This window comes from Physella acuta, unplaced genomic scaffold, assembly GCF_028476545.2.
Source record: "Physella acuta isolate Inbredline_101_S28 unplaced genomic scaffold, ASM2847654v3 ptg000490l, whole genome shotgun sequence".
Taxonomy (NCBI): Eukaryota; Metazoa; Mollusca; class Gastropoda; family Physidae; genus Physella; species Physella acuta.
The window spans coordinates 74,347-100,645 of NW_026732009.1; the positions used below are offsets into that span (position 1 = coordinate 74,347).

General features: G+C 34.1%; 2 protein-coding genes across 3 annotated transcripts; one reads left to right on the forward strand and one right to left on the reverse strand.

Annotated features, from left to right (window-relative positions):
• Window positions 1-1,609: 1,609 nt before the first annotated feature.
• LOC131944399 (WW domain-containing adapter protein with coiled-coil) lies at window positions 1,610-16,023 on the reverse strand. 2 transcript variants are annotated; one of them, XM_059304977.1, is made up of 14 exons: window positions 15,871-16,023; window positions 14,547-14,580; window positions 14,297-14,420; window positions 13,772-14,160; window positions 13,074-13,207; window positions 12,900-12,970; window positions 12,304-12,798; window positions 6,475-6,732; window positions 6,226-6,306; window positions 5,515-5,697; window positions 4,978-5,053; window positions 4,654-4,834; window positions 4,297-4,424; window positions 1,610-4,194 (listed from the first exon to the last, which is right to left on the reverse strand). In XM_059304977.1, the coding sequence occupies exons 1-14, from the start codon at window positions 15,909-15,911 to the stop codon at window positions 4,122-4,124; spliced, it is 2,268 nt and encodes a 755-aa protein (XP_059160960.1). In that variant the 5' UTR covers window positions 15,912-16,023; the 3' UTR covers window positions 1,610-4,121. The 2 variants fall into 2 exon arrangements, with proteins under 2 accessions (XP_059160960.1, XP_059160961.1); XM_059304978.1 differs by lacking the exon at window positions 5,515-5,697.
• A 233-nt stretch (window positions 16,024-16,256) lies between these two features.
• LOC131944410 (demethylmenaquinone methyltransferase-like) lies at window positions 16,257-22,092 on the forward strand. The gene is made up of 6 exons (XM_059304997.1): window positions 16,257-16,400; window positions 20,158-20,247; window positions 20,356-20,491; window positions 20,947-21,227; window positions 21,445-21,556; window positions 21,808-22,092. Exons 2-6 carry the CDS (start codon window positions 20,158-20,160, stop codon window positions 21,999-22,001), a joined length of 813 nt encoding a protein of 270 aa, XP_059160980.1. The 5' UTR covers window positions 16,257-16,400; the 3' UTR covers window positions 22,002-22,092.
• Window positions 22,093-26,299: the final 4,207 nt, after the last annotated feature.

Consider the following 26,299-nt stretch of genomic DNA (forward strand, 5'->3'; position numbering starts at 1 on the left):
AAATAATAAATGCCTAGGCCTATCAGGCCAAATCTAAACATATCTAAATTTTATAAAACCGTATTTAATTAAATGTCATTTACTAGAATTCCTCAGCGAACATTATATTTAAGCATCTTTCAAAAGCGTAACCCAGCTTTTGCTTTGTTCGCCCCCCCCCCCAACTCCCTACAACTACAACAATATCGCCTATCTTTGAAACAATTTGCAACAAAGACTATTTGATTTGAAATGGATCTAGACCTTTCACAACAAATAGAAAAAGCAACTGATTACGATTTATTCAACGCTCTAATTTGATTTAAACAAAGTATAAAGAGGATTGTATAATGTTTATTTAATGGTAATGTAATGACGTCAAATGACGATGGCTTACCAGGCTATTTTTACGATCCTTTCGTATTAACATCTATCTTAGCCATTTTTACTAAATTTTTAGGCTAACTCATCACAACATGCCAGCCCTCGAAGCTCCCTCCCCCTCCCACACACCCCCTCCTTCCATCAACATGCTACTGGTGGGTTTTTTTTTTCCTAAAAAGGAACAGCTTATATAGAAATCTTTTACATCGTATTGATACAATTAAGATGTTCAGTTAAAAAGATATGCTGTAATGTTTTCAAAACGCCATTTTCTTAAAGTGCATAATTATTTTTTTTTTACCTTAACTAAGTTTGAAGGGTTGAATTAATAAGTTGAGTGGGCTAATCAGTGCTTTTTCCAGGCATTCCCCCCCCCCCCCCCCACGAAGAAAGTCTATCGCCGCCGCCCCCCCCCCCCCCCCCCCCGAACGAGATAATATAGTAAACATACTTTTACCCGCGTCTGCCCGCCCACCCCCTCCCGGAGAATAAAGTGTGGAAGAAACACTGGCGCCAATACTAACTTACACAATTCTCTTTTTTGCTATAAAAGATTTTGCAATGAAAATGTGAAAATGTAACAAGTGATCTCTAAAAATGACGTGTTTCTAATATTTTTTTTAAACCCAAACATTTGTAAAAACCACATCATTACAATCGTGACCAGGAAGAAGGGTTCACTCGAATATAAAGTGCCTGTGGCAAAAGTACCACAATGCGCCGGGGACCACCTGTTAACTTTACGCGTTACTTGTCTTATATCTGAATCCGTCATTACAGTACCTCCTAACACACTGTGCATGACGCTATATATGGAAGACTTACGTTGTTTCAGCTTACGTAGGCTACTTCATGTATGACATCTGAAATGTTTGTTTTTTTCAAGTTGGCACAGAAAGCTTTTTTTCTAATTGATAGTGCATATTAAACAATTTTTAAAAAAAAAAGCTGATTTAATATGCAGACTAGATGTTTTTTCATCAACTTATGGTTTTACAGATTTTCTTAATCTTCAGCTATTTAATAAAATAATAAATATTAACTGCAATTAAAAAACTATTGCTCCCCTCTTTCATATGAGCTATTTAGTTCAACATTTGATTCACCAACATGACAGACTTGGTTCACTCTACTTTATAAATAAACTTATTTGCTACTGAATAGAAGAAATAGCAATGTATCAGTTCCCCTTCACAACATATCATAATTGTGTCAAATAGTTTTTCACACACAAAAAAGTGAAGAATAAAAGTTCAAAGTAATTTTATTCACAATCTTATTTCTGTGGCCACAGTGCCAAGCAAATTTGACTAAAAACAAAGTTGTAAATGAATATTTATAATAGTAACAATATTAAATACATGGGATAAGAACTGTGTATGCACTGTATACATTTGGATCATGGCTTGTTTCAGTGATATCATTACTGTGTGTATTCAGCTGATGGTTACAGTAGGTTTAGTGAATGCAATCCCCCAAAAAAGTAGAATTTAAAGTCATCTCAAGAAATATAATAAACATAAACTAACAATAGGGCCATGTGATATTTACAGAGCTAATATAAAAAATATACACAAACATTACAAGCATGCAGAGTTCATAAAGTAATAGATTAAAATACTAGCAAACAAATAACAGCCATTTCACTTGATGTAAAAACTAATGTTTTAATTTCCTCATTAGCTGCTTGTATTATGGAAAACAAACTGAGTAGGAGATCCTTTAAGCAACTGTTTTGATCAATTCCAATACTGCAAAGTGTAGCTAATGCGTATTGTTCAACTTGATCAGTCTAAATGTGGCAATGTTTCTTTAAACATAAATTACACCTGCTACGCTATTTAAAATATCTAAAACTATTAGTTAGTACCATATAAAATTAATGATCTTATACAAATAAATAAATTCAGAAATGTTTTTTCCAAATTATTTCAGGGTTAAAGTGCTTAAATTGTAAGCAACAAACAAAAAACAATCCACTTGTATATGTGGACTCCCAACAGATAAGCCCACAGATACTGAAGTGAAAATGAGAATAAATAAGTGAATGAGAAATGAGGTATAAACATGGTTCAACACTAGAACAGTGACAAAAGCACTGTACTATGTCCTAACAGATCTGATTTAACTTCCTTCAGATAAAAAAATGTTTGATTGAAAAAAAAATAACTACCATTATGTTTAGAAAATAGTAACACTGTCATATCATAAAAGTTTTGAGTATTGTTCTGATTTATGACAAAGTATTTAACCTACATTTAATTGTTGTATAGTGTGTAGGCTACAGTATAATTTTTAAAAATTGTTAATCTAATCTAATTCCAAAAAAAAACATTTCTTATACTTGTAGGCAAATCATATAAACTATATACAAACACTTTTGCTAACTCAACGCACAATCCATGGCAACTTCATTTAATTACAAGGGCATGTACAAATGGCTGTTCACAGGGACTTCATGTGGAGTTTGCTAATCCTTAAAACAATTAAAGTTGTATGTATTTGTTATTTGATAATAAAAACAATGTACAAGTGATTTTAAAAAATGTTAATTTTTCTATTTTTTTAAATTTAGTCAATTTTTATTGCTATAATTTGTCTACAAATGAGTAAACAATAATTTCAAATATATAAGATTCTGAAATTTAAAAAAGGCAAAAAATGTTATTACCTCATCATAGCTATTTATTTTAAATTTTAACTTGAAGTTTTGAATGGCCTATTCAAAAACAACCTTCACTATTATTGTGGGTTAGTAGATGAATTTCTAAGTTATTTTTTCCTAAAATAGATAAGAATTTAAAGCTAAACAAATACCTAACACTAATGCTGAAAAGCGATACCAAGGTTACGCACATTATGGAAAAAGCTAACAGAACTTTATATTTAGATGATTGCTTAATGGATACTGGTCCCAGATGATACTTTACAAAATACTCTCAAAATAAAATAAATCTTAGTTTACAGCACCATAAAGAAATAAGAATGGATAACTGGTTCAAGATATTTTATTCACTATTATGAAGTGGGAAAGATAAAAATCACTTTTTTTTTCAGAAGCGTCTTTTACAGACAACACATAAAGCACAGGCTGTGAGCTCAAGAAAAATGAGTGACAAACTTCTTCAAAGAATTTTCCCTCTGTTACTTTTTTGGGGGCTAACATATCTATATTAAAGTAATGCTGCAATCTTTACAAATAGAAAGAATGCATCTAAATACAATTCGGAATTATTAAGTTAACTCTAAATCACAAGCTAAATTATTAAAATTACTTCTGAAACCAGAGTTTTAAAGAATCCTAAAGAAATGAAGAAATGTGTATTGCACCATCACACCTTCAGACATGATCATAGAGGAATACAATGAACACATTCTTCAGAATTTTCTCTTGCACACAAAGCTATGGTCCTGTTTACATGATTCAGCCAAGATCATATGGTGAAAAATATTTTTAAATATCCTAGAAAGTAATTTTTAAAAAAAGAAAAAGTTAAATATCTTTAAAGATTGTCCACCAATAAAGCAACTGTGCAAATAAAATTGAAGAAACATTTCAAATATAAACTCAACATTATCACATCAACAAGTTACATACATATTTAAAATGCTTGATTTCATCATACAAGCTTTAAAAAAAATATAGAAATCTTTCTATCACCACTCATACACTCAATTATGTCCTGTGCCCAGCATTTAAATAAGATCCCAACCCCCCACCCCAAATTTTGTTCCCGACCCATTCAAGGGGCCTGCTGTCATGATGGTAAAAAAGAAGAGGGAGTTTTCAGATTCTCTATTTCTTGCCTCTGTTGGTCTGATGACATTATTCTGAAACAAAATTATTTTTTGTTCAGTAAAATTACATTGGTATTTAAGGAAATGATTAAACAGATTAAAATGTTAAAGCTCTATTAGTAAAAAATTAATTACCTTTGTTCATGTAATGTAGATTGGATTTCAGCTATCCTGACCTGTGAGCGTGCACGCTTTAACTGGACAGATATATGACTTATTTGTAAGCTTCCATTAACCATTGACTCCTCCCACAATTTAGCCGCCTTGAAAAACAGACAAGTTAAAAGTTATATTCAACAGATGCATTAGTGTCCTATTACAAAAACTATATTTTTAATAGAAGCAAAATTCCATAAGACATTTGTTCATAGGCCTCTAAGTCCTGATTACTGTCACATTTTTACAGAAAAAAATTTATGTTTTTTAAAAAATACTCTAGAAATAAACAAAGTTAAATAAATACACTTTTCTAACAATAACAAAACTGCATACCTGTTTCTCTACTAAGTCTGCTTGCCAACCTAGTACATGTCCTATTAGTTTTTCATTATAATAGTTACTAAGTGATGCAGTTAATTTGGCAGTTTCTTCCCGCTTTAAGGCAGCTGCAGACAATGCCTGGGAGGTGATGGCTGCATTTTGTGAACTTGAGTCACTGGGTGTTGGGCTACCACTGAAATTCATAAAAACTTGTGCAATTAACAGATATATTCTGTTTGTTCCTATTCAATTCATACCAACCTTTTAATAAGGAGATATTTTATAAAATTTGTATTGTATTTGTCTGTTATAAAAGAGAGGAGAAAAACTATTTACCAAGAGCTCCGAGAGCTGGTAGCTGACACTGGGCTGGTTCTACCCATTTCTTCTCCTTGTGGACCTGCAGCCACTCCTAAAATAAAAACAGATGAACTGAATACTAGTTTTATGTGTTAGGTGAGAAAAAGTGCATTGCGAAAAATAAGCTTAATTAATTTAATGTAAACAATTCCATTGTGATGTCACTATATAAGGGAAATTTACTATAACGTATTAAAAGATTTATAAAGATATTTATTTCTTACAGATGTAACAATGTATAGTTAGTAAGGGTTAAATATTTATTTACAAACAAGCTTTGCAGGGCCATGCAGGTCAGTTTGAACAAAAAAAAAGCTTTAAATTTGGGGATGCCCATGTCCATCTTGTACAATGTAGTAAAAATTGTGTAATAACTCAAATTTTCAGTGTGGTTTGGCTGTTACTTAGTTCTTTCGACCATTTAGCATACACATTCAGTAGACACAATTTCATCAAGGTAAAAAATATTTTGAGACTAAAGAATTTGGTTCAAAGTTTGCCCAAGCAATTTACCTGAAGATTGGACATGGGCTGGCAGCCCTGAGAAGGACTGAAGTTGGGAGTGGACCCCCATAGGGGGCCCAGGTGCCAAAGGGGTGCCCTGGCCTGCAGGGTAGTTGAGTTGTGGGGCTACTTGTTGAGAAGACAAAGGAACACAGGTGGTGTGTCGTATTTGTTGTTGCACCAGAGCTGACCCTGCACAAACAAATAGCACAGGTTTTACACCCGACTCTACAAGGCAATTTACACCAAAGCCTGTTTACATAGACTAAGTTTGTTAAAGACATAAAAAAACTTAGTTGATAAGTGCATGCACTTGATGCCAACAGTGTTATCAAACAGTTATTAAAATATATTTCTCTAAATGTTTACAATCTACTTCTACTATGATATTTTTCCTGGCTAAGTTACAACTTCACACATATTAAACTTACTGATATATTTTTAAGGAATATAACCAACAAACAACCAGAATATATTTGTAACACTTATTGATGTATTTTTTCTGTGCAAAAAATTAGCATTTGAAAAGGTTAGGGGCGGGTGGAGGGAGGAGAAGCTGCACTAAGATTTGATGAATTAATAGTGAGTTAGTAAAAAAATACAACTTAAATCTCAATTAGCTCAAAACTATTTCTATTAACTTAGTCAAGTTTTAAATGTTTGGCAATGTAAATTGAGATTTAAGTATAAGTTATGAAAATTCATCTTCTGGGCACTTACTTGTGTTAGTAGTGTTTTGCTGAGCTCTATGTATATGCATACTCAAGGCCTTTTGTAATTCTTGTAATGTCTGTTGAATAGCTGTCGATTAAAAATAAAACTTTAAAATTCTCAGAATATTGCAATTTGCAAGATTAGCTGATTGTTATTCAACATAATAAAGCTGCCTTGAGGAATGAAGCAGATTCAAAAGTTACAAAATACAATGATGTACCATTTTAGATTGAAATCACTAGTTAAAGAACTTACTTTTATCATAGGTTCCACTTTCATTTACAGTCTGTCTGTTAACTAATGTGGGTATGGGATTGCCTTGAGGTGACGAAGACCTGTGGGCACTTCCTGGTGTGCTAACTGGATTGTGTGCTGGTGTTGATGATGTAGCAATGGGAGTACTTGTAGGGGGTAGCTGAGGCGTGCCAGCAGCAGATGAACGATACGATGATGATGGAGATGGAGAGGGGGAAGGGGAGATTTCCATGTCATCTATGGGGCCTTGTCCTGTATCTGCAGAAGTTATTGAATTCACTTTACAGAAAAAGAGATAATTGGGAAAGGTATACAAAAATTATTTACTTCAATTCAAGCACAGAGTTTATCTTCTGTATTCATTTTACAACGGGACAGTGTGGCTGAGCGGTAGAGCGCTTGACTGCTAACCCAAAAGTCTTGAGCTCAGATTATGGGCTTGAGTCTGTAATATGCCCTGAGTCCACCCAGTTCTGATGCGTAACTGACTCACATTTAGGGAAACAAAGGCCTCCGGGCAGTGTTGACCACACTATCCCCATGTATACCAAGGTCTTTGAAACAGATTAACTCTACTTCATTTTTCCCTTTGTGTCTTAGGCACGAAAGGGAAAAGATGATGATTCATATTAAAATAAATTGTACTAATTGTATTAAGAAAAAAGCCATTAACATCAAATTATCCCTTTCTTTCTCATCTCCAATTACAGATGCCCAATACCTTAATCAAACAAAACCTTGTTTTATTTAAAGGCCTATAATCATATCTATATATATATAATTCTCTTCTTGGATACCCTAGAAAACACCAAGCTGTAAGCGTGCCTTGCAGCCCCCTTTCTTCCTCTCTAAGCATATCCCTACCACATGTTCTGGTGAGCTGTGGTTCACACTAAATGTTTACAATCGTAGAGCCAGGTTTAGTGACGGCTATTAGGGGCAGATAATTTAGTTTGAAACGATTTTAAACTTAGGGGAGGTAACTAAGAGGAGGCTACTTTCACTGGGGGGGGGGGGGGGGGGGGGGTAGGGGTTGGGGGAAATGGTTGGGGGGGGGGGGGGGTATCGTCTTTAACGATCTACTGATAGTGTTTTAAAGCAAATATTTTCAGTGGCAGCATTGATACTGTCGAATTCACAAATTATGAATTACTGAAAAGTAGAAAATAAAACAACTAAATAGTGGCGTATGTTACGCCACGGGTCGGCTTGTTATATATAAAAGCCATGTGCATAAAAGCCTATGTGCACACTTCTCTCTCTCTCTCTCTCTCTGTCCGCAACATTTTTGAAGTTATGTGATCAGTATGTTCAGCGATATATGGAGAGCTTAAAGATACAGACTTTTGTTAAAAATAATATGTTGGATGTTTTAAATGTATAGACAAAATATTATTTAAAAATAAAAGCATATTCGATGTAGAAACACATTTTTAATTATGCAACCGGAAAAGTGATTATTTTTGTGACAAGAATTCCAAAAACGGACGTCACATGTTTAAACTACGGAAAGTAAACAAAACTAATGGCTACTAATGGCGACATCTTCCAATTTTAGAATATGAAGAAATGAACTATTTCATTCAAATTTGAAGTAGATCTATACTATAGGTCTACCTATCAAGACATACACTATGAAATGTATACAATATGTATTTCTTAGCCACTAATATAGTTCAAAGTGTAGTAAAGCACATTGCGTTTTGACCAATAATAACTATTTTATAAAATATTTTTCTTTAACAAATAGAACATTAAAAATATATTGGCCGATAATTCTTGTGAAATGGGCACCGATGGCTAGTATTAACATAATTGTGTAATTATATGAATCAACACTAAAATGTTATGCAAAGCAATTGCATATTTTTAAAAATTTAAGTTAAATATAGCTTACCAAAGAATTTAGTATTTTTAAACTTATTCTATTCAAGCGGATTAGTCTGGTATAACCTATCTAGCATGATGATAAAATATTTAGTTGAGTGACAAGAGTTCACTGACTGTCAGTTTGCTGTTTTTCAAACACTGCTCATAGTATTAGTATCATGTTTGACAGCAGATTACAGTTTTTAAAGATAGAGTGAAAGCTCACTCAAAATTTAAGCACTGTGGAATATCTAATCAAATATGTTAATTTTTTATCTGCTTTAACTATTTAATTACAATACAAGTCAAGTCAGTTGTTTGATAAAGGAAGTCTATGTCTCCTATTCGCTCACATACTCAGAGAGACAGATGATTTTATACACGTGTATACATTATTACTTAAACCTTATATTTACCAATTTTGTTTTATAAAAAGATGTGAACAAATTAAGTAATTCTAACTTAACATTTTTAAATCAGGCTTTAAACTTGAAATGTTTATAGCACGCTTGCAATTATAAATACCCTAAAGCAAGGGGTTTTAAACACAACGCAGTTGTTGTGGGTTTTTTTTTTAGTGCTATGAAGCCAAGGTCAAAAACACAATTCATTAGCCTCTTTCTCTAACATTTGTTAAAATGGCATGGCAGAGGGGTGCAAGTAACAAAAATATAAAAATTGTATAATACAGGTCCATGTTTTTAAATAGGGATTTTAAAAACATAAAAACTTCGCTTCTATGAGACAGTTTTTTTTTCAAGCTTTAAATCCATTTTTTTAAAAGCAAACCCTGGTCAAAGACAATCCGAGTTTGCACTACGAGATGCAAACTATTATTATGCATGCCATACAATCCTCCTGCTCATGGGATAATTTTTAGCACTCAAAACATTACTGATTTAATAAATCCAACATATAGAACACATGCTTAATGGGGTCAAGGAGAAGGTGAGGTGGTGCCAGATCTTAAAATTTATGTGAGTCATATAAGCAAGACCATACTGAGAACAGGGCCACTTAAAACTCACTGGGCCCTTTCAATAGAAAAATTAAGGTTAGCTTTTTGAAAGTATGCATATATAGTAAAAATGAAAATGTTAAAACGATAGATTTAAAAAGATTTTTAATCCGAGCCGACCCGCTGTGGAGCTATTTGGTTTTATTTTCTACTTTTCAGAAATTCATAATTTATGAATTTGAACTACTCTCCTTTTCCCCCATCCCCATGAAAGCAGCCATCCGTGACAACAGTGAAAAGATCAAGCAGAACTTGTTACCGCTCCTTAGCTTCAAATCGTTTAAACACTAAATTATCTTTCCTAATAGCTGTCACTAATTCGACCTGGCTCTATGATTGTAAACATTCGGCGTTAACCACAGCTCACCAGACTGGTGGCGTGGGGGAGATATCTGTTGCGCATGCCTGGAGAGCGAGGGAGGGGGCAGCAGGAGAGACTGGAGTCATGGTGGTGTCCACCTAGAGAATTATATATATAAATACTACTTTTTGCTTTCTTCTAATCTCAAAAACTGTAGAAAATTTAGATTTAATAAAAAATGGTGACTAATATTCTACTTTAACTTTAAAGTTGTCATCTAAATCTCGTGGTACCCTTTCAGACCTTGTGGTCATTAGGGCAGATGAATTTGAGTTAATCTATTCCTCTGCACATAAAGGGATAGAGTGGTCTCATCCACCATTATTTTTTTTATTGTAGTCAGGTACCGCTGGATGGACTCTAGAAGAACTTTTACCACGTAATACCAGAAAATCTAATGAGTTATCTTGTTAAGATTTGATAAGTTAACACATTACTGCATTTAGCTTCAAGCAGCAGCCTTTATGCACTGAGTAGACTAAACAAAAATAATGTGAACTTTGCAGCAATAGACCTACAGAAAATAATAGAAATGTATCCCTTGTGTGAAATGATGAATTATGTTTTCTGTATGAATGTAAGGTATAACATGGTTTATAACAAGCTTAATGAGTATAGCTACCCATTAGCAAAATTAGAATATAAAAGTTGGCTCAAAGCATATCTAAACTACCCCTTTGTTATCAAACAGTGATTCAACTTAAAAATTAATGTATTAAGAACTTTTGTCATGTAAATCAGAATTTTCCTTTTGAAATTATTAGTACTGGAAAATGTAATGAGTTGTGTGCATTTTATGATGGCACATAGAAAATAAAAGCTAGGTAAGGTTGACTTTATGAAAAGTTTTATCCTTATCAGACAGAAAAACCCTTTTTAAAAATTGCCTAAGACCTACACAAAGATAAATAGCCACAATTAACAAAAAAAAGCAACCAATATAAAAAAAAACAGCAGGAAATGCAATGATTTTGTAACTTGCTCTCAGGTTTTAAGAATGATCTTTCTTACAAACTATATAAATAATTCATTTTGATATGAAGTTGAACTAAATTATGGCTATATATAACTAATTAAAAAGTAGAGGATAGTAAAAAAATTTTTGATAATAATCCTTCCCTCCTCCCTCCCCACATTATAAGAAAATTCTAAACTAATTATAAGAAAATCCTAATTTATAAAAGGCCATGTGCGCTCTTCTCTCTCTCTCTCTCTTTCTCTGTCCGCAAAAAATTTTCGCCGGACATCACGTCAGAATCGGCAGCGGTATATCGAGAACTTTTTACGGACTTTTGTTGACAATAATATGTTAGATGTTTTAAATGTATAACCACAATTTTATTTAAAGAAGAAAAATAAAAATTAAAGGCGTATTCGAATGTAGAGAAACAGTATTATTTATGCAACCGGAAAAGCATTAATAGATGTGAAAAAGAACGCATAAAACTGTGACGTCACTATTGCTTATACATTAACTAATGACGTCATCTGCCGTGTTTAGAATGAAAAGAAATGAACTATTTCATTCAAATTTGATTTAGATCTACGTACACTATGAAATGTATACAATACAATTTTTCCGGCCTAAACTCATAAAATTTATTTTATGTATTTGGATTCTAGATCTAGAGATTCTAGATCTAGACTAAATCTAAATCTAAATCTACGCAATAACTAGATCTAGACGTAGACGCTAAGATCTAGATTTACTGATTTAGACTCTAACTTCTCTAAAATCAATTCCAAAAATAAATTTCTATACTAGGACTAAACTATTTCAAGACTTATTTATTTTATACAAAATCTTTGTTTGGAACTGGCTAATTTGGGATAAAAAAATTAATTTGAAAAATAGGCATATTCGCGTAAGTTAAGATTTTAAAATACGTGTTTCATTCTCCGTACTTTATAAGGTGCCTAAATAGCGGAGATGTTAGTGTACATTAAACCACGCAGGTGGTGCGGGTTCGAGACACACCAAGTCAACTTGGTTAATGTATTTTTTTTTTATTATGCTCGGGCTAAACTTAAAAAAAAATTCTTTTAGGAATCTAGATCTAGATCTAGATTGTCGGGTGTCCGGCACTTCCCGGCGCCGCAGGCGCTTCAAATTTGGCAGGACCTTGCCTTGGGGCGACAGAACACGGGGGCCGGTTGGCCGAAAAGTCTACGATGAGGGGGTCAAAACTGACATCGACTGACCGGTACCTTATATGAGCTATAAATTTTAAAAAAATGTCCACGGAGGAACCTCTTCATAACTCTTGAGGTCGTAGACCGACCCTCGGGCGAATTAATTAAGCATTCAAATTCTCAATGTTTTCGAAAGCCTAAGCGAAGCTGGGCAGCATGCCTAGTTCTAAACTAATGTAATAAAGAGTGAAATAAATAATTAAAGATTTATAAAAATGTGCTTACTAGAAACTGTAAAATAAACATCTTGAATCAAAATAAAAACAAATACTACTTACTAGAACTGTTGTTTAATCTACAATAGATTTCATTTGAAAGAGTATCAAACTAATGAGAGTAAAACCTTACAGGTACTTGAAAGTCAAAGCAAAAATTAAAATGTACAAACCATGATATCTTTGAGAACCTTGGCTATCCGTACGTCTTCTTCGTGATAATTCATTACAAGACCTTTTGTAATCCCCATGAGAGGATGAGAAATGACTCTCATGCTGTGAACGTTTGCTGTCTGTATGCTGCAAATCTGGTATACCATTGTTCCCACCAGGCGTGGAACCCGATTTTTGAGGTACCAACTGATTGTGTTGATGGTATGAATTGCTTGTTGTAGAGTCTCCCGAACGAGTCCTCTCTGCACTTGATTTGTGCATTTCTCTAATGTCCCGACCGCTGCTATCTCGACTATTCTCTCTGGACAAATGTTGACTGTCTCTAAATTCTCTATTGTCTCTGAAGTGCTGGTGTGTATTTGACAATGGGGTTTCCCTGCCATGCTGAGACTCGGAAGCATTGTCTCCACTGTTATTGCGTTGTGCACGGGCTTGCTCAAGTGGCTGGTGCTCACTAGAACTGGAATGTCGAGAGGCTCGATTTTCAGCACTGACTGAAAAGAAAATTATTAATGTATATAGTGTTCATAATATATCAGCTGTTTTGACTATAATTACATAAATTTACTGATATGAACTATATTTTAACACTTACTTTTGTTTGCATTTGATTGAGAAAGCAATTTTGGCCGTCCATCTTTAGATCTATGGTCTGGTGTCTTGCACCTACAGTATATAAAATAATTTTAAACTATGCAAACAAGTACATGTACAAAATGCATACATAATAGTTACATATACAATAGAATATTTTATTGACAATGCTTACATTTGACTGATCCACTCATTAGGTTTCTCCCACTGTGAAACCTCTGTTTTGCAGTTATAGTAGTAGCGCTTTCCAGAGCTACTGATGTGTTCTGACCAGTCACCACATACTCTAATGGCCGACTTCTGAACTTGCTGAACAGAAAAATATAAATGCCACATAAACAATACACATCTTTTAAATGAAACACAAAACATTTTGGACATAGTGCTGACCACAATGCCCCACCATATGCTAAAGTCAATGAGAAAGATGAACTCTACTTCACCTGCCCAATGGACAGTAAGGTTTGAAAGGGTACTTAATTTGCTAGATATTTTGTTAAACATTCTGCCCATTAAAACACATGTTATAAAACTTGATATTAAACAGATTAAGATGGTGTGCAACCCAAAAGACCTGATTAACTCAAGGAATAAAAACCTGGATTCCTTGAGTAAAAATATACTTTAACCGCATTTTTATTTTATATTTAAAGTATTTCATAATCTAAAAGTATATATTATTTGATTTGAACTTTCAATAAACCAATAATCATTCTCAAAACTTCAAATTATTGAAAGAAAAACAAGGGATCTAGAATATTTAATTAAAAATTCATGTATTCCACACTTCATTACATAAAAATAGCAATGGTTAATAAACTAAAACATATCTTTTAATTAATGAAAAATATTAGAAAAGATAAGACAACTAACCTCCTTGTCCTTGCCATGCTCCTTGCTAGAGGATATGCTTTGTTTCCCATTGTTGGACACTGAGGACAATGCTTTCTCTGTGTGGCTATTGAATTCTCCACCAGGATACTGCTTGGAACTGATTCTGTGTTCTTGGTGCTGAGAGGAGGATGAAGGTGTGGAACCTTTATATTCTGTCTTTGAACCTTGATAGTTGTTGTATTCTTTAATCCCCCTGTCACTCTGAGCACCTGCTCTTTGACCTGCTGATGCTGTTGGTCGACTTGTGTCTGGAACACCACTGCTGGGTTCTCCACTAAAGGCAAAGCTAGTTTCCATGGGGATTGGCCGGCCCAAGCTGCCTGTGGCAAGATAGTGGCTGACTTTCTTCTCTGCAAGGCTAAGGGAGCCTAAAAGCAGTAAAAAAAAAAATATATATATATATATATAAATGAGCTCTGTCATGTATTAAAACTAGGAAATATAAAATATAGTAGGAACATCTGGAGATAGATATAAACTAAACTAATTATGAAATTTACACACCTCTTTTTTCTTTATTTCTCTCAGTATAAGAGGACTTGTTCTGATTGCGGGGACTAATACGGCTGCTAAGTGGTCCATCGTCATCGCTGTCATCGGCAAATAAACTGCTATTGTACTGCATGTCCTATTAAACATTATACAAAGGTAAACATAAATATAATAGACTTTCTTAAAATATTTAAGTTTTATTACATTATTAACATAAATCTAATTTATCATTTAATATAATCTTAAATATAACTTTTATTACCTTATGCAGATGGGCGTCTTTTCTGTCAGCATACCTAAATTTTGAAAAAAAAGAAAAAAAATTATGCAAAAAAATTTAATTTCTATTGAACATTACTCAATAGGGAAAAATAGGGGAATTTACACAGTAAAATTATAACTAGATCATTGTTATCAAAGTAGAATACAGCAAAAAATATTAAAAACAAACAAGTCAACATTCCTATTTTTAAAGGAGAAAACAGGTTTGCAATATTTGCATTATTTATTGAGAGGTAATATTAATGTCACTGTGGGGGTTCCATCAAAGCTAGTTTTAGTCAGTATACTATACTACTTTATTCCTTGTGCTTACACTGCCTCTTCCAGTAATCTAAAAAAACACTACTGCATTGTTCTTATATAGTAGGCAGTTCCTTACTTTTTATTGTTTTTTTAACTGGTTAAAAACTGTTAATAATGAAGTTTGGTGTGTATCTTTTATAGCTTTATACTTTATGCCATCTAGATGTACAACTGTATAGGCCTAAAGATTTTGTTATTTAATGGTTAAGTTATGTTCGTTTTATTTAAAGTTACAAAGTTTTGTATGGCTGTTAACAGGAATATAATCTTGATTTAGGTCTAGCAGTTGTCTTAAAGTAAATGGCATAAGATGGTGTAAAACCACAAACAATTTTAATTGATTTTCAGAAATGTGTTACTTTTGGCTTTAGTCAGTGTAAGCCAAGATATGACATGAGTATATCTAGTATTATGATGTAGGCCTAGATCTAGAATCTAGCCTAACTACTAATTGTACTATATCTATCACTAGACTGGCTTTAATTAAATTATAAAATTAAAATCATTAGGCCTAAGCTACATTCTAAACATAGTCTAGAGTGACTCTAGAGTCTAGGGTAGAGTACTAGATCTAGTTACAGTAGTAAAAGTGTTAGTTTTAGCATAGATCTAGATCTAGAATCTAGATTTAGAATAAATCTAGATTTTAAAAATCATCATTCTAGATCTAGATCTAGATTTCTAGATCTATATCTAGATCCCTTGATTCTTTTTTTTACAGTTAAATTCTGATCAAAAATTTAAAAAAAAAAATAAAAAAACCCAGGCCAATGGGTAAAATCTGTTGCTAAATGAAAAAACGTAGATGAAGGATATTAATTACAATTCAATGATTTGTTCTTTCTTCAGCTGTAAAACTGTTAACATATGTTAGGTGACCTGAAACGAACTGAAATTATAAGAAAACAACAAATACAAGCAAAACATTTTCAAAACACAACAAATATGGCGGCCATTGCCATTACAGACACTTTTATCTCAATGTATGCAAAGGATTTTACCCATCATTTAGTCTGGGCTGTTTCCTTGCATGCATTACCATCAATGCTATAGAACAATAGCAAAGTGCAATGCAAAGGAAGCTATTTGGGTTGGGTAATGAGAAATTTCATTCAACTTTATGTGTCTGCGTTCGTCTGGTTCGACGCCATATTACATCCGGGGAAGCGACAAGTTTCACATAATATTTTATACGTATGATTGAATATTTTAAAATATTTGCTTAAAACATATTTTCTTTCTAAAAATAATATTGAAAATTTGAATAAAAACTAAAAAGTAACGTTATTATAAAAGATTGATACACATCAAAGTTCAATGAAAGGTCAAGGTCATAGGAAGTAAGCTTAGCCTTTATGTTTTTAAATGGAGTGGATTTAGATAGCATGTTGTTATAGGCTAGTGAGTGTGTAAAGTCAAAGTGTAATCTACCAATTTATCAAAGTATCTATAGATTATAGATCTAGTACTAGATCTAGACCTGTAAAACCCTTTATTGGATTTAGTTTACATCTGAGAATGATTAATTGAGGTGTGTAGGCCTAATCTATAAATCTAATCAATCACCTGCGGAAGCGGTCCTTTCCTGAGAGAATCTCTCATGCGTTCTCACCAGCAGGGCCTACTTCACACTAACATAACATTACTAACAAACACCAAAACACTTCTTTCTAGAGTCTAAGTCATTTTGCGATCTGGAGTCTTGGTACTAGATCTACTATTAATAATTTATAATTAAGTTAATAGAGTCCTTGCAAACACGTGACCTAAATCACGTGATACCTACGCCCGCCGCCACAGTGGTGTACATCAGACGTAAACACAATCAGCTGTTCGCCAGCGCTGGACGTGTTCACCAGCGCTGGACGTGTTCACCGTATGTAAAGAATCGCGCCCGCGGAAAAGGAAAAATATGTTAAAAAACTTGAACTCTTAGGAATTGAAGATCCTTATACAGTTATTGACAGTTTCGTGGATAATATAAATATGTGGCCGAAATTTCTAAATAAAAATACTGTTAGTAATACCGTTTGCGTTTAGAGTTTAAGTAGACGAAGCTGATCAAACGCAGTAATATATTAGAGGTTATCTACTGTAGCAAACGTGAGACCACTTAACTCCTACAAAACCCACACTACAACGGCTAATATAATCCATGGGTAATAACCAATCTGGGTAGCATGTTATACAATTTAAGACCCTTATAATCCAGCAGGGAAGTAATCAGACACATTAATACTGACGTTCAACCGTCATGATGGCTGCCCCCACCTGTATCTAGCCCACAATAAAACCAAAGAGGAGTCTGCCCTGCCCTCCCCTGAAAATGTCTCACCTCCGTGATACCCAGCCCCACAGAGATAGTATTTCTTATATAATTTTGACCCTCAGGGCCCAGCAGGGAGAACAAAGGGGAAAGTCCCACTGCTCTCCCCTCAACACTTCTCAACTCGGTGTCATGTTATGTCATTTATAGCACACACGGCTTATCAGGGGAAAGCATTAAGGCATTAAGAATCTTAACCTTGGACAGCTACACACTAGTATACTAGCTACACACTAGGTGCCTACTGTAAACTACTAGACTGTAGGCCCTATGTAGACCTGCAATTGTATCAATTGTAGACTGGGTCCATTGTTATTATTCTAAACCATCTCACTTATAATGTTTCTAGCTTTATTTGTTTCTTTTATAAACAGTGGATTTAAAAAAAAAATTAGCCTAATCATTAACCTAATAATAATAATGTGGTTATTTGTTGTTGGCTGGTATGATCTAGATTGTACTACTAGGCTACAAAAACTTAGTAGACCAATTACTAGATATGAATTTGAATTTAATTAAACTCAGTCCAGTATCAGATACATATTGCTGTAAAAAGACAACAAAGTAGGTAGGCCTTAGTAATTTATTAAAGCCTTCTACTACAATAATATCAACTACATGCTTGTATAAAGTTTTTAAAATTTAATTTAAGTAGCAGATTCTAGATCTAAGTCTAGTCATATAATCTATTTCAATTTCAGAAAATTTCGTTTGCTAAAAAAATGATTAGATAATAGAGCGAGATTTTAGATCTTACTTAGAGACAATTAAATGCTTTATTAGGCCTATTATGACTACTTTTGATTTATTATGGGTGTATTTTGAATCGAATGTAGATCTAAAGTAATTAAATTTAAGTAAAGAAGTAGATTCTAGATTCTATGTCTACCCAGCGGAGCCAGGTATAAGCCTACTATTAGATCTTGTTATTCTTATTAGCCTATAATATTACTTTTGACTTTGTCTTTTACTATTAGTATTTGTGAAGGTCGAGCATATTTGTTTTATTAATAGTTATCTTTTATAATTAAAATGAAGTTTATTATTTTACTGTCCTTACATGAAACAAAGTATCGAGAACTGCATTTGATCAGATTCGGCTACTTAAGTTTAACTCTAAACGCAAACAGTATTACTAACAGTATTTTTATTTAGAAATTTTGTCCACATATTTATTTATACGAAACTGTCAATAACAGTATAAGGATCTTCAATTCCTAAGAGTTCAAGTTTTTTAACGTATTTTTCCTTTTCCGCGGGTGCGGTTCTTTACATACAGTGAACGCGTCCAGCGCTGGTGATCACGTCCAGCGCTGGCGAACAGCTGATTGTGTTTACGTCTTGTGTACACCACTGTGGCGGCGGGCGTAGGTATCACGAACGGACGTGACGTCATATGAAAGGACTCTATAGGGTAAAACTCCATTTTAGCATATTTTATTCACCGCTTCCAACAGTGGGAGTGGGTTATTTTCCTTCACTAAAGTCACAACATTGATAGTGTTGATTCACAAAGTATGAATTACTGAAAAGTAGAAAATAAAACAACTAAATAGCAGCATATGCTACGTTGCAGATCGGCTAGTGTAAAAATAATTAGTCTGAAGTATGTAGGTTTTAATTCGGTTTTATGTAGGCCTATATTTTAATAGAATTTAACCTTTTCATTTTGTTTAGGCCTAATCATGTTTTCAAAAGAAAACGCCAAGATTGCCAAAGGCTGTCATTAAAACCTCAAATGCCGTTAATGGTTATAAATGTTACTAAAAACTAAAAACACCATCCACATTTATAAAAGACTTTTTTGTGACTTTTCTGTTATGACTTTTTTCTAGCAAAAACAGTGACTAATTTCTGTGGGGTTTTTTTCTGCTCACCATGGTATAACAGGTTAGGGATAGGGTTAGCATTGACATTAGCAACTCATAGTATTTAGTGAAGTACCAGTAACCTCACAGAATCTATCATTATGGCAATATTAATCACTGGTATGACACATACCACCGTAACCCAAGGCTGGCTATAGTGCTTACCCTAATTTCTGACATTAAAGGTTACTAAACCTGAGATTACAATACTTCTAACCAACTAAGGCAGACAAATAGACTCTTCCAAAAATTTATTGGAAGAGTCTTTTTGTCGGCATTAGTAATACCTATACTCCCTACATTCTAAATTTACTTCTCAGACAAGAGTTTACCAACTCTATCTTCTAATAGACTACTAGACTAGAATTAAAGTACAATGACTATACTTAAAACTTTAAGCTGTTAACATTACTAGTCACTTATCTGACTAAAGTCTACTTTTTAGTCTATATATATATTTTACAATGTGCTAACTTGTAGGTCTGGTAAAGTGTTAACAAAAAAAACAGCCAAAAACTTAAATTAACTTGCTAGATCTGTAGATTTAGCTATAAGACTAGTAAACTTAAATGTCAACAATAAAAAATCTAAGACACTATCTACTGCGTGTCATTTGTAGGATATACATTTGACTTATTACCAATTCCATTATTGTGACATGGACACTGGTATCCATACCTTACAATTCTACTAACACCTTACAATTCTACTAACAACCTAGGACACCTCTTTTCAGAAGCTTCCAATATTAGACTATAGTCTGATACTGGTTACACCAATTTTTTCCATTTCCATGGATTTATTTTTTTATATTTATAAACATGTAAGACTTTCTCTTCTTTCTTGAATACCATTCTGAAGACTTACTTTTTAAATGTTAAGTTGAGCAAATTGCTGTTCTTCAGAGTGCAATTTTTAATTTAAAAAAATTATAATTACATTTCATGAAACCACAAAGATTAATATTAAGATACTTGAACAGTTGTTGAGATAACTGTATTTGCATTACTTTAGATTTCTAATTTCAATTTTTTAAAAGCCTACTTCTAGATTATTGACTTTTTAAATTGTTCTTATTTATTTTGAACTCTCAGATGGCAGGTAAAGTAAACAGTTGGCTTTCCAATAGTGTAGCTAGAAACTTTCGTCTTCCACAAAAAGGAATATTTGGATGGTTTGTTTCAGTAAGTTGTTTTGTAACTTCTTTTTATTAACAATCAATTTTATTTTTTCCACATTTGTGTATGCTTTTCTTCTATTGCACTATTTTACTAGCATTGTATAATTCACAGAAGTACTTCGTGCAGCGCAATAAATTCTTAGAGGAGAATGCTGTGAGGCTATGTGACATTAAACCAGACCACAATGTCCTAGAGATTGGGTTTGGACCTGGCCTTGGACTACAATCTGCTTACAACATTGTCAAAAGTAAATAGCCTTTACACATCCCTTTTATATAAAGTTAAGTTCACCTTTCAGGCCTGATGGTCCATATAGCAAATGAAATAGAACTCATCTTTTTTAACCATAGCATATGTAGAGATAGTGTGGTCCAGCCACCTTAACCTTTCCTAATGTGAATCAGGTACCCAACCAGGGTTGGGTGGACTCAAGTCCATGATTTTAACTTGAAACTTTCGGCACAGCAGTCAAGCTATTTATATACTGCAATAGAATCGAGACTTTTAATATACGGTTATTTTTACATTAAATACATTTACAATAGGTGTGATGCTTTTAAGTAATTAGAGAAGTAAACAGAGCATCAGTTGGTTTTTTTACCCTCCAATTACTTAATCTATGCTGTTGGTTTATTAAAGCAGAAGTTTATTTCTAACTTGAGAGTGGTTTCTAATACTGTATCTATGCACTGTATTTGACAGATGGTAAAGGAAAAGTGTATGGCATTGACACATCATTTTACATGCTAGAGACAGCTAGTAAAAAGCTTGATAAAGCAATTAAAGAGCAAAAAGTTTTGCTCTTCCATGGCAGTGCAACACACATTCCCCTCAACACAGACTCTATTCATCGAGTATTTCACACAAATTGCTACTATTTTTGGCCTTCAATGAGATCTGTGATGAGAGAAATTTATCGTGTTATGAAACCAGGGGGGATAATGGTTACAACATTGAATATTGATAAACTGCGATTAGCTCAGGTATGTTGGGTTATGCTCCACATTTGTTTTTGGTAATAACCTTAAATTATATTCATAAGTCTCTTGACTTCACAAAAGCTATATGGTTGTGTTTCCATGCTTAAGTATAATGTTAATAGTTTTCTTGTTTATAAATCATTTTTGTTGTGTTGTTTTTAAAAAAAAAAATTTGTTTTTTTATTGAAAATATTTAGCTTGGCTTATTTGAACCTTTCAGCAACGTGGTTTTATGAAGCATGGACACCCCGACCCTGTGAAATACATGGTCTGTCTTGAAAACTATGGCTTTGAAAATGTCCATTTAGAATATCTGAAAGATCCAGCCACTGGTGAGTTGTCTAAATTTTAAATCAGGCCCTGTGAAATGTATATGCCTAAAAAAACTATGGCTTTGAAAATATACAATTAGAATATCTGTGTGTTCCAAATTTTAAATCATTTAATGGTTGCTCAAGCTTATTTATTTTAAACTTGTTAAACTGCTGCTATTTTTAAACAAATAGATGAAGTTATAGTTATTTAAACACTAAAATCAGATTTTTTAGGTTTTATGTTGATAAAGAAGTATGTTTTTTACTAGGAAAAGAATTTCAAGCCATTTTCTCTGAGGTTGTTGAAAAGCCAGCCCATGACAGTGCAATGCTGAGTGATGATGAAGATGATGAAATTGAAAAAGAAGTCCACACACTGCTAAAAGATAAGAGCGAGTATGCCCAGTTTTCTCATCAGTCTAAACCTAACGAACCTGACAGACAGAAACAATCCACAGCATGAAATGTGAAGCATGGACCAGCTTTGTTGCATCTGAGTGATACATTTATTCATGGTGGTAGACTGCTCTAGCATCTGAGTGATACATTTATTCATGGTGGTAGACTGCTCTAGCATCTGAGTGATACATTTATTCATGGTGGTAGACTGCTCTAGCATCTGAGTGATACATTTATTCATGGTGGTAGACTGCTCTAGCATCTGAGTGATACATTTATTCATGGTGGTAGACTGCTCTAGCATCTGAGTGAAACATTTATTCATGGTGGTAGACTGCTCTGTCTCCCTCAGAACTTTGTGCCATAAATCAAGGCGGCCATTCATTATTTTTCACCTAAATGTAGGTGTGATTACTCAAGGTTGTTTATTTGAGCAACAAGTTTCTAGCTGGGTTAATTTGTTGTTTGATTGCTGTAGCACACATTTAATAATGAGGTTAGTTAAAATTACTGTGTTGTTGTAGCTTACCCTTCCTTTTTGGTTTTACACCCTGATGTTTTACGAATATAGGACTAGGAAAGTATTTATGTTTGCCATCCCTAAGTTTATGTGTGATGCTGAGTTTTGTTTTTTTTTTAACTTGGAAATTCTTTAATGCACTGTTTTAAGTGCTATGTATTCATTAATTATCCATGAAGGGCATATATGTTAATTTTTGCTGTGTCTTAAGTAACTGATGCCAGTGAGTTATCTTTTAGGGGTCTGTTAGAGGTGGCTAGCCTGGGATTGTCCGGTGTAAGACCTAGGTATGTCCTGTCTCAGGTCCTATCTTGAGAATACCTGGTGGTCTTTGTATACCCGCTGTAACATATTCCTTTGTAGGCAGGGTGGCTCATGAATGCCCTTTACCATGTGTAATTATAGAACTGATAAGAAATCATGTCCATTACTACATAACATGATATTTAAAATACCATGCAAACATTTATTTGTATTTCATCTTTTTAAAGTGACAGATATAAAGTAATTTTATCTGGCAAATTATTTTTTGGCACCGGTAAACACACCACACCAAATGAGAAATGAATAAAATCTCTCCCATTATACCAGATGTGCTACACTTAACGCCTGATTTGTTCTATCAAATATTATGTGATAGAATTGTCCTTGTTATGGAGACTATAATTTTACCTGTAGAAACATTTGATTTTGTCTGAGATTGTGAGCTTGATGATTGGGAATGGTAAAAATAAATCCTTAATATTGTTTTATTTACACAATGTTATATTTGTCCATGTGATTCAATGGTTCTGAAACAACTGATATATGAAGACATGAACTGTTGCTGGATTTGTAGAGCTTGTCTAGTCTTCCAAACACCAGCTGGTTCACAAGAAGGAAATCTTAAATTACTGTAAAATAGCTTTTGTATTTATTGTTGGTAATATAAAATTTGTATGAATTAAACATACATTAAAAAATAAAGTTATTATTAACTGTTATATGAATGCAATTTTTCTGGAATAAAATATATATCCTGCATAAAAATCATTAAAAGAAAAAGTTTGTAATATTCTGTTTTACTCATTGTGTTTGCCTTAAAATGTAGATGTTATAAATAAACCGGCTATTGTTTGGGTACTAAACTACGCCTGTTTCTCCCGCCCCCACTCTGTATAATGACTTATAGTTTTTAAACACAATCCACATAAAAATGTTCATCTTTACAAGATGCGTTTGGAAGATGTAGATAAGCTGATGTGCGAGTGCCCTGCTATCTCACTTCCTGCTGTAGTATTGGCAAAGTTTTACTCTAAGCCACGGGTTCCCAACCTGGGGGTTGTGAACTGGTAGGCAAAACCTTAGCAATGAAAAAAAAAACATGATTATTAATTAATTAGAAGAATATCTGAAATTCGGCCTTACTAACATCACGGGAAATGGAATAGAAAAGAAACTACGTTCTGTGCAAAATTGTTCTCATCAATGATCATCGAGTCTCATACCTTCAAAACTAAAACTAATTATGAGAAGAGTTATTCGGAACACACCAAAAAGTTAGTGAGTTCTCTCGTCTGCATGAAGTTAGTTGCAAACGTCAGATACTTGATCGAACAGTAAGTTGTCACACAGCATTAGTTCAAGCATCATATGAAGTCTTCTTTAAAAAAGCCAATAAAAAAACCCACACACAATAGGAGAAAATCTCATCAAACCCTCAATGTTGAAGATGGTGAAATTAATTTTTGGGGATTTCAGTGCAGCAAAGATGCAACAGACATTTCTGTCTAATAATTATATTCAGCGGCTTATAGCAGACATGTCTGTCGGTGATAAAGGATACATTTTAAATTAAATCAAGCTTTCACCATTTCTTGCTTTTCAAGTTGATGAATCAATAGCCGTAAATTCGTGTTCGCAGTTGCTTGTCTTGTGAAATATATTCATTCAGATGATAGTAAAGAAGAAAAAGAAGAGTTGCTATTATGTGAAGATGTCACGGAGAAACTAAATACGTTTTTTTTAAACTGGATGAATAAAAATCGGAAAACAGCTGTGGGGTTTGTACAGATGGTGCGCCATCTATTTTTTGGGTCAAGATCGGGCTATCAGAAAACAGTAAACGATTTAGCTCCCTAACCAAGGGGAATCTACTGCATGCTTTACCGGTATGCCCTCGCCAGCAAGACTCTTTCGACTCCATTGCTAACGCTAATGAAAGTCGTAAATTATATTAAACGAGCCGACCCGCGGCGTATCATACGCCGCTATTTAGTTGTTTTATTTTCTACTTTTCAGTAATTCATAATTTGTGAATTCGACAGTACCAATGCTGCCACTGAAAATATTTGCTTTAAAACACTAACCCCCCCCCCCCCCTTACCCCTAACCCCGACCCTACACCCCCCCCCCCCCCCCCCCGTTAAAGCAGCCTCCTCTAAGTTATTTCTTAGTTACCTCCTGTAAGTTTAAAATCGAACTAAATTATCTGCCCCTAATAGAAACCCGGCTCTACGGCTCTACGATTTGTAAACATTTAGCTTTGTAAACATTTAGCGTGACCACAGCTCACCAGACAATGTGGGGGTGGGGTGGTAGTGATAGTGATAGAGAGAAAGAGAGGGGACTGTAAGGAGGCGCTTGCAGCTTGTTTTCTAACAACACCCGTCTGTTTAAAGAACTATGCAAAGATATGAATAAAGATCACTGTTTTCTAACAACACCCGTCTGTTTAAAGAACTATGCAAAGATATGAATAAAGATCACGAGGTTATGCTTTTCTACATTACAGTACGCTGGCTACGCTATTATCTCTTTTCATGATTATCAAAGCTTCAAAATTGGCGAAGAAAAATAAATCTTGTAAATATTGCTATGTTTGGTGAGTATGACTGTGAGGTAAATACAAATTTGAAAGAGCAGGTTTCTGGGCATCTTGAATCTCTTAGCATCGAACTGCGGCGTTATCCCTGACAGAGTTTCTTCCAGCCCCCCGAAATTTTTTTACCGCCCCCTCCCCCCCGAAATGAAATTTGTATAATTTATATAGAAAATATATACTTTTAACAGTGTCCGCCCCCCCCCCCCCCCCCGAAGAAAGTCTACCGCCCCCCGAAAATTTCAAGTGCCCCCCGGAGAAAAAAGTCTGGAAGAAACACTGCTTGGGGGGGGGGGAGGCGGACTAAATTTTTCCTGATGGGGGAGGGGGGGCGGAGACTGGCCTATTTTCTATATAAATTCTATTTCATTTGGTGTTTCGAAGAAACACTAGGCATCTGGCTAAAATATATACCTGAGACTAGGCGACTGTTACAGGCATTAGGACCGGGGGCGGAACTACAATGCCGCGAGACTCTGAATTGAGGGTGGGGGGGGGGGGCGTTTAGGGGGCCCACAGCCGACCATAATCAATTTTTTTTAAAATAGTTAAATAAAATAATGTTCTTGCATTTTTGACTTGATGGTTGTTGGGGCGTTAGTTTGAAGGGTTTAGTACTGTATAAAAGACAGACACACGATGGTCACATGTACAACTGTATGTGCCCAGCTCACGCGGAGGAAAGCCTTAAATTTCTGATTTAAGGGACATTCATAAATGACGACATGCGCTTTTTTTGACGACTCACAAAAGACCAGACCCTCACCCCTAAATGTCGTCATTTATTCATTTTTTATAAATGTTCAATTAATTCATGTACTAATAATATAAAAAAAATAGTCTTACCTTGTTTGTTTGATGAATAAGATTCATCAAACTAATTAATACTATGCTTTTAAAGTAATATCCACAGTCTAGTGTCTGATAAAATGTGAGAAGTGGAAAATGTACAGTATAGGATTTGGATGTTCGCAAACGATTC

Bases quoted from the DNA above. Each gene is read 5' to 3' on its own strand.
- LOC131944399 (XM_059304977.1), bottom strand. From the start codon at position 15,911: ATGGTAATGCATGCAAGGAAACAGCCCAGACTAAATGATGG. The intron at 14,581-15,870 runs GTAAAATCCTTT...TTCAAAATTTAG, and splicing joins CAGCCCAGACTAAATGATGG to GTATGCTGACAGAAAAGACG. The intron at 12,799-12,899 runs GTAAGTGTTAAA...TTTTCTTTTCAG, and splicing joins TCAATCAAATGCAAACAAAA to TCAGTGCTGAAAATCGAGCC.
- LOC131944410 (XM_059304997.1), top strand. From the start codon at position 20,158: ATGGCAGGTAAAGTAAACAGTTGGCTTTCCAATAGTGTAGCTAGAAAC. The intron at 20,248-20,355 runs GTAAGTTGTTTT...TATAATTCACAG, and splicing joins TATTTGGATGGTTTGTTTCA to AAGTACTTCGTGCAGCGCAA. The intron at 20,492-20,946 runs GTAAATAGCCTT...TGTATTTGACAG, and splicing joins TGCTTACAACATTGTCAAAA to ATGGTAAAGGAAAAGTGTAT.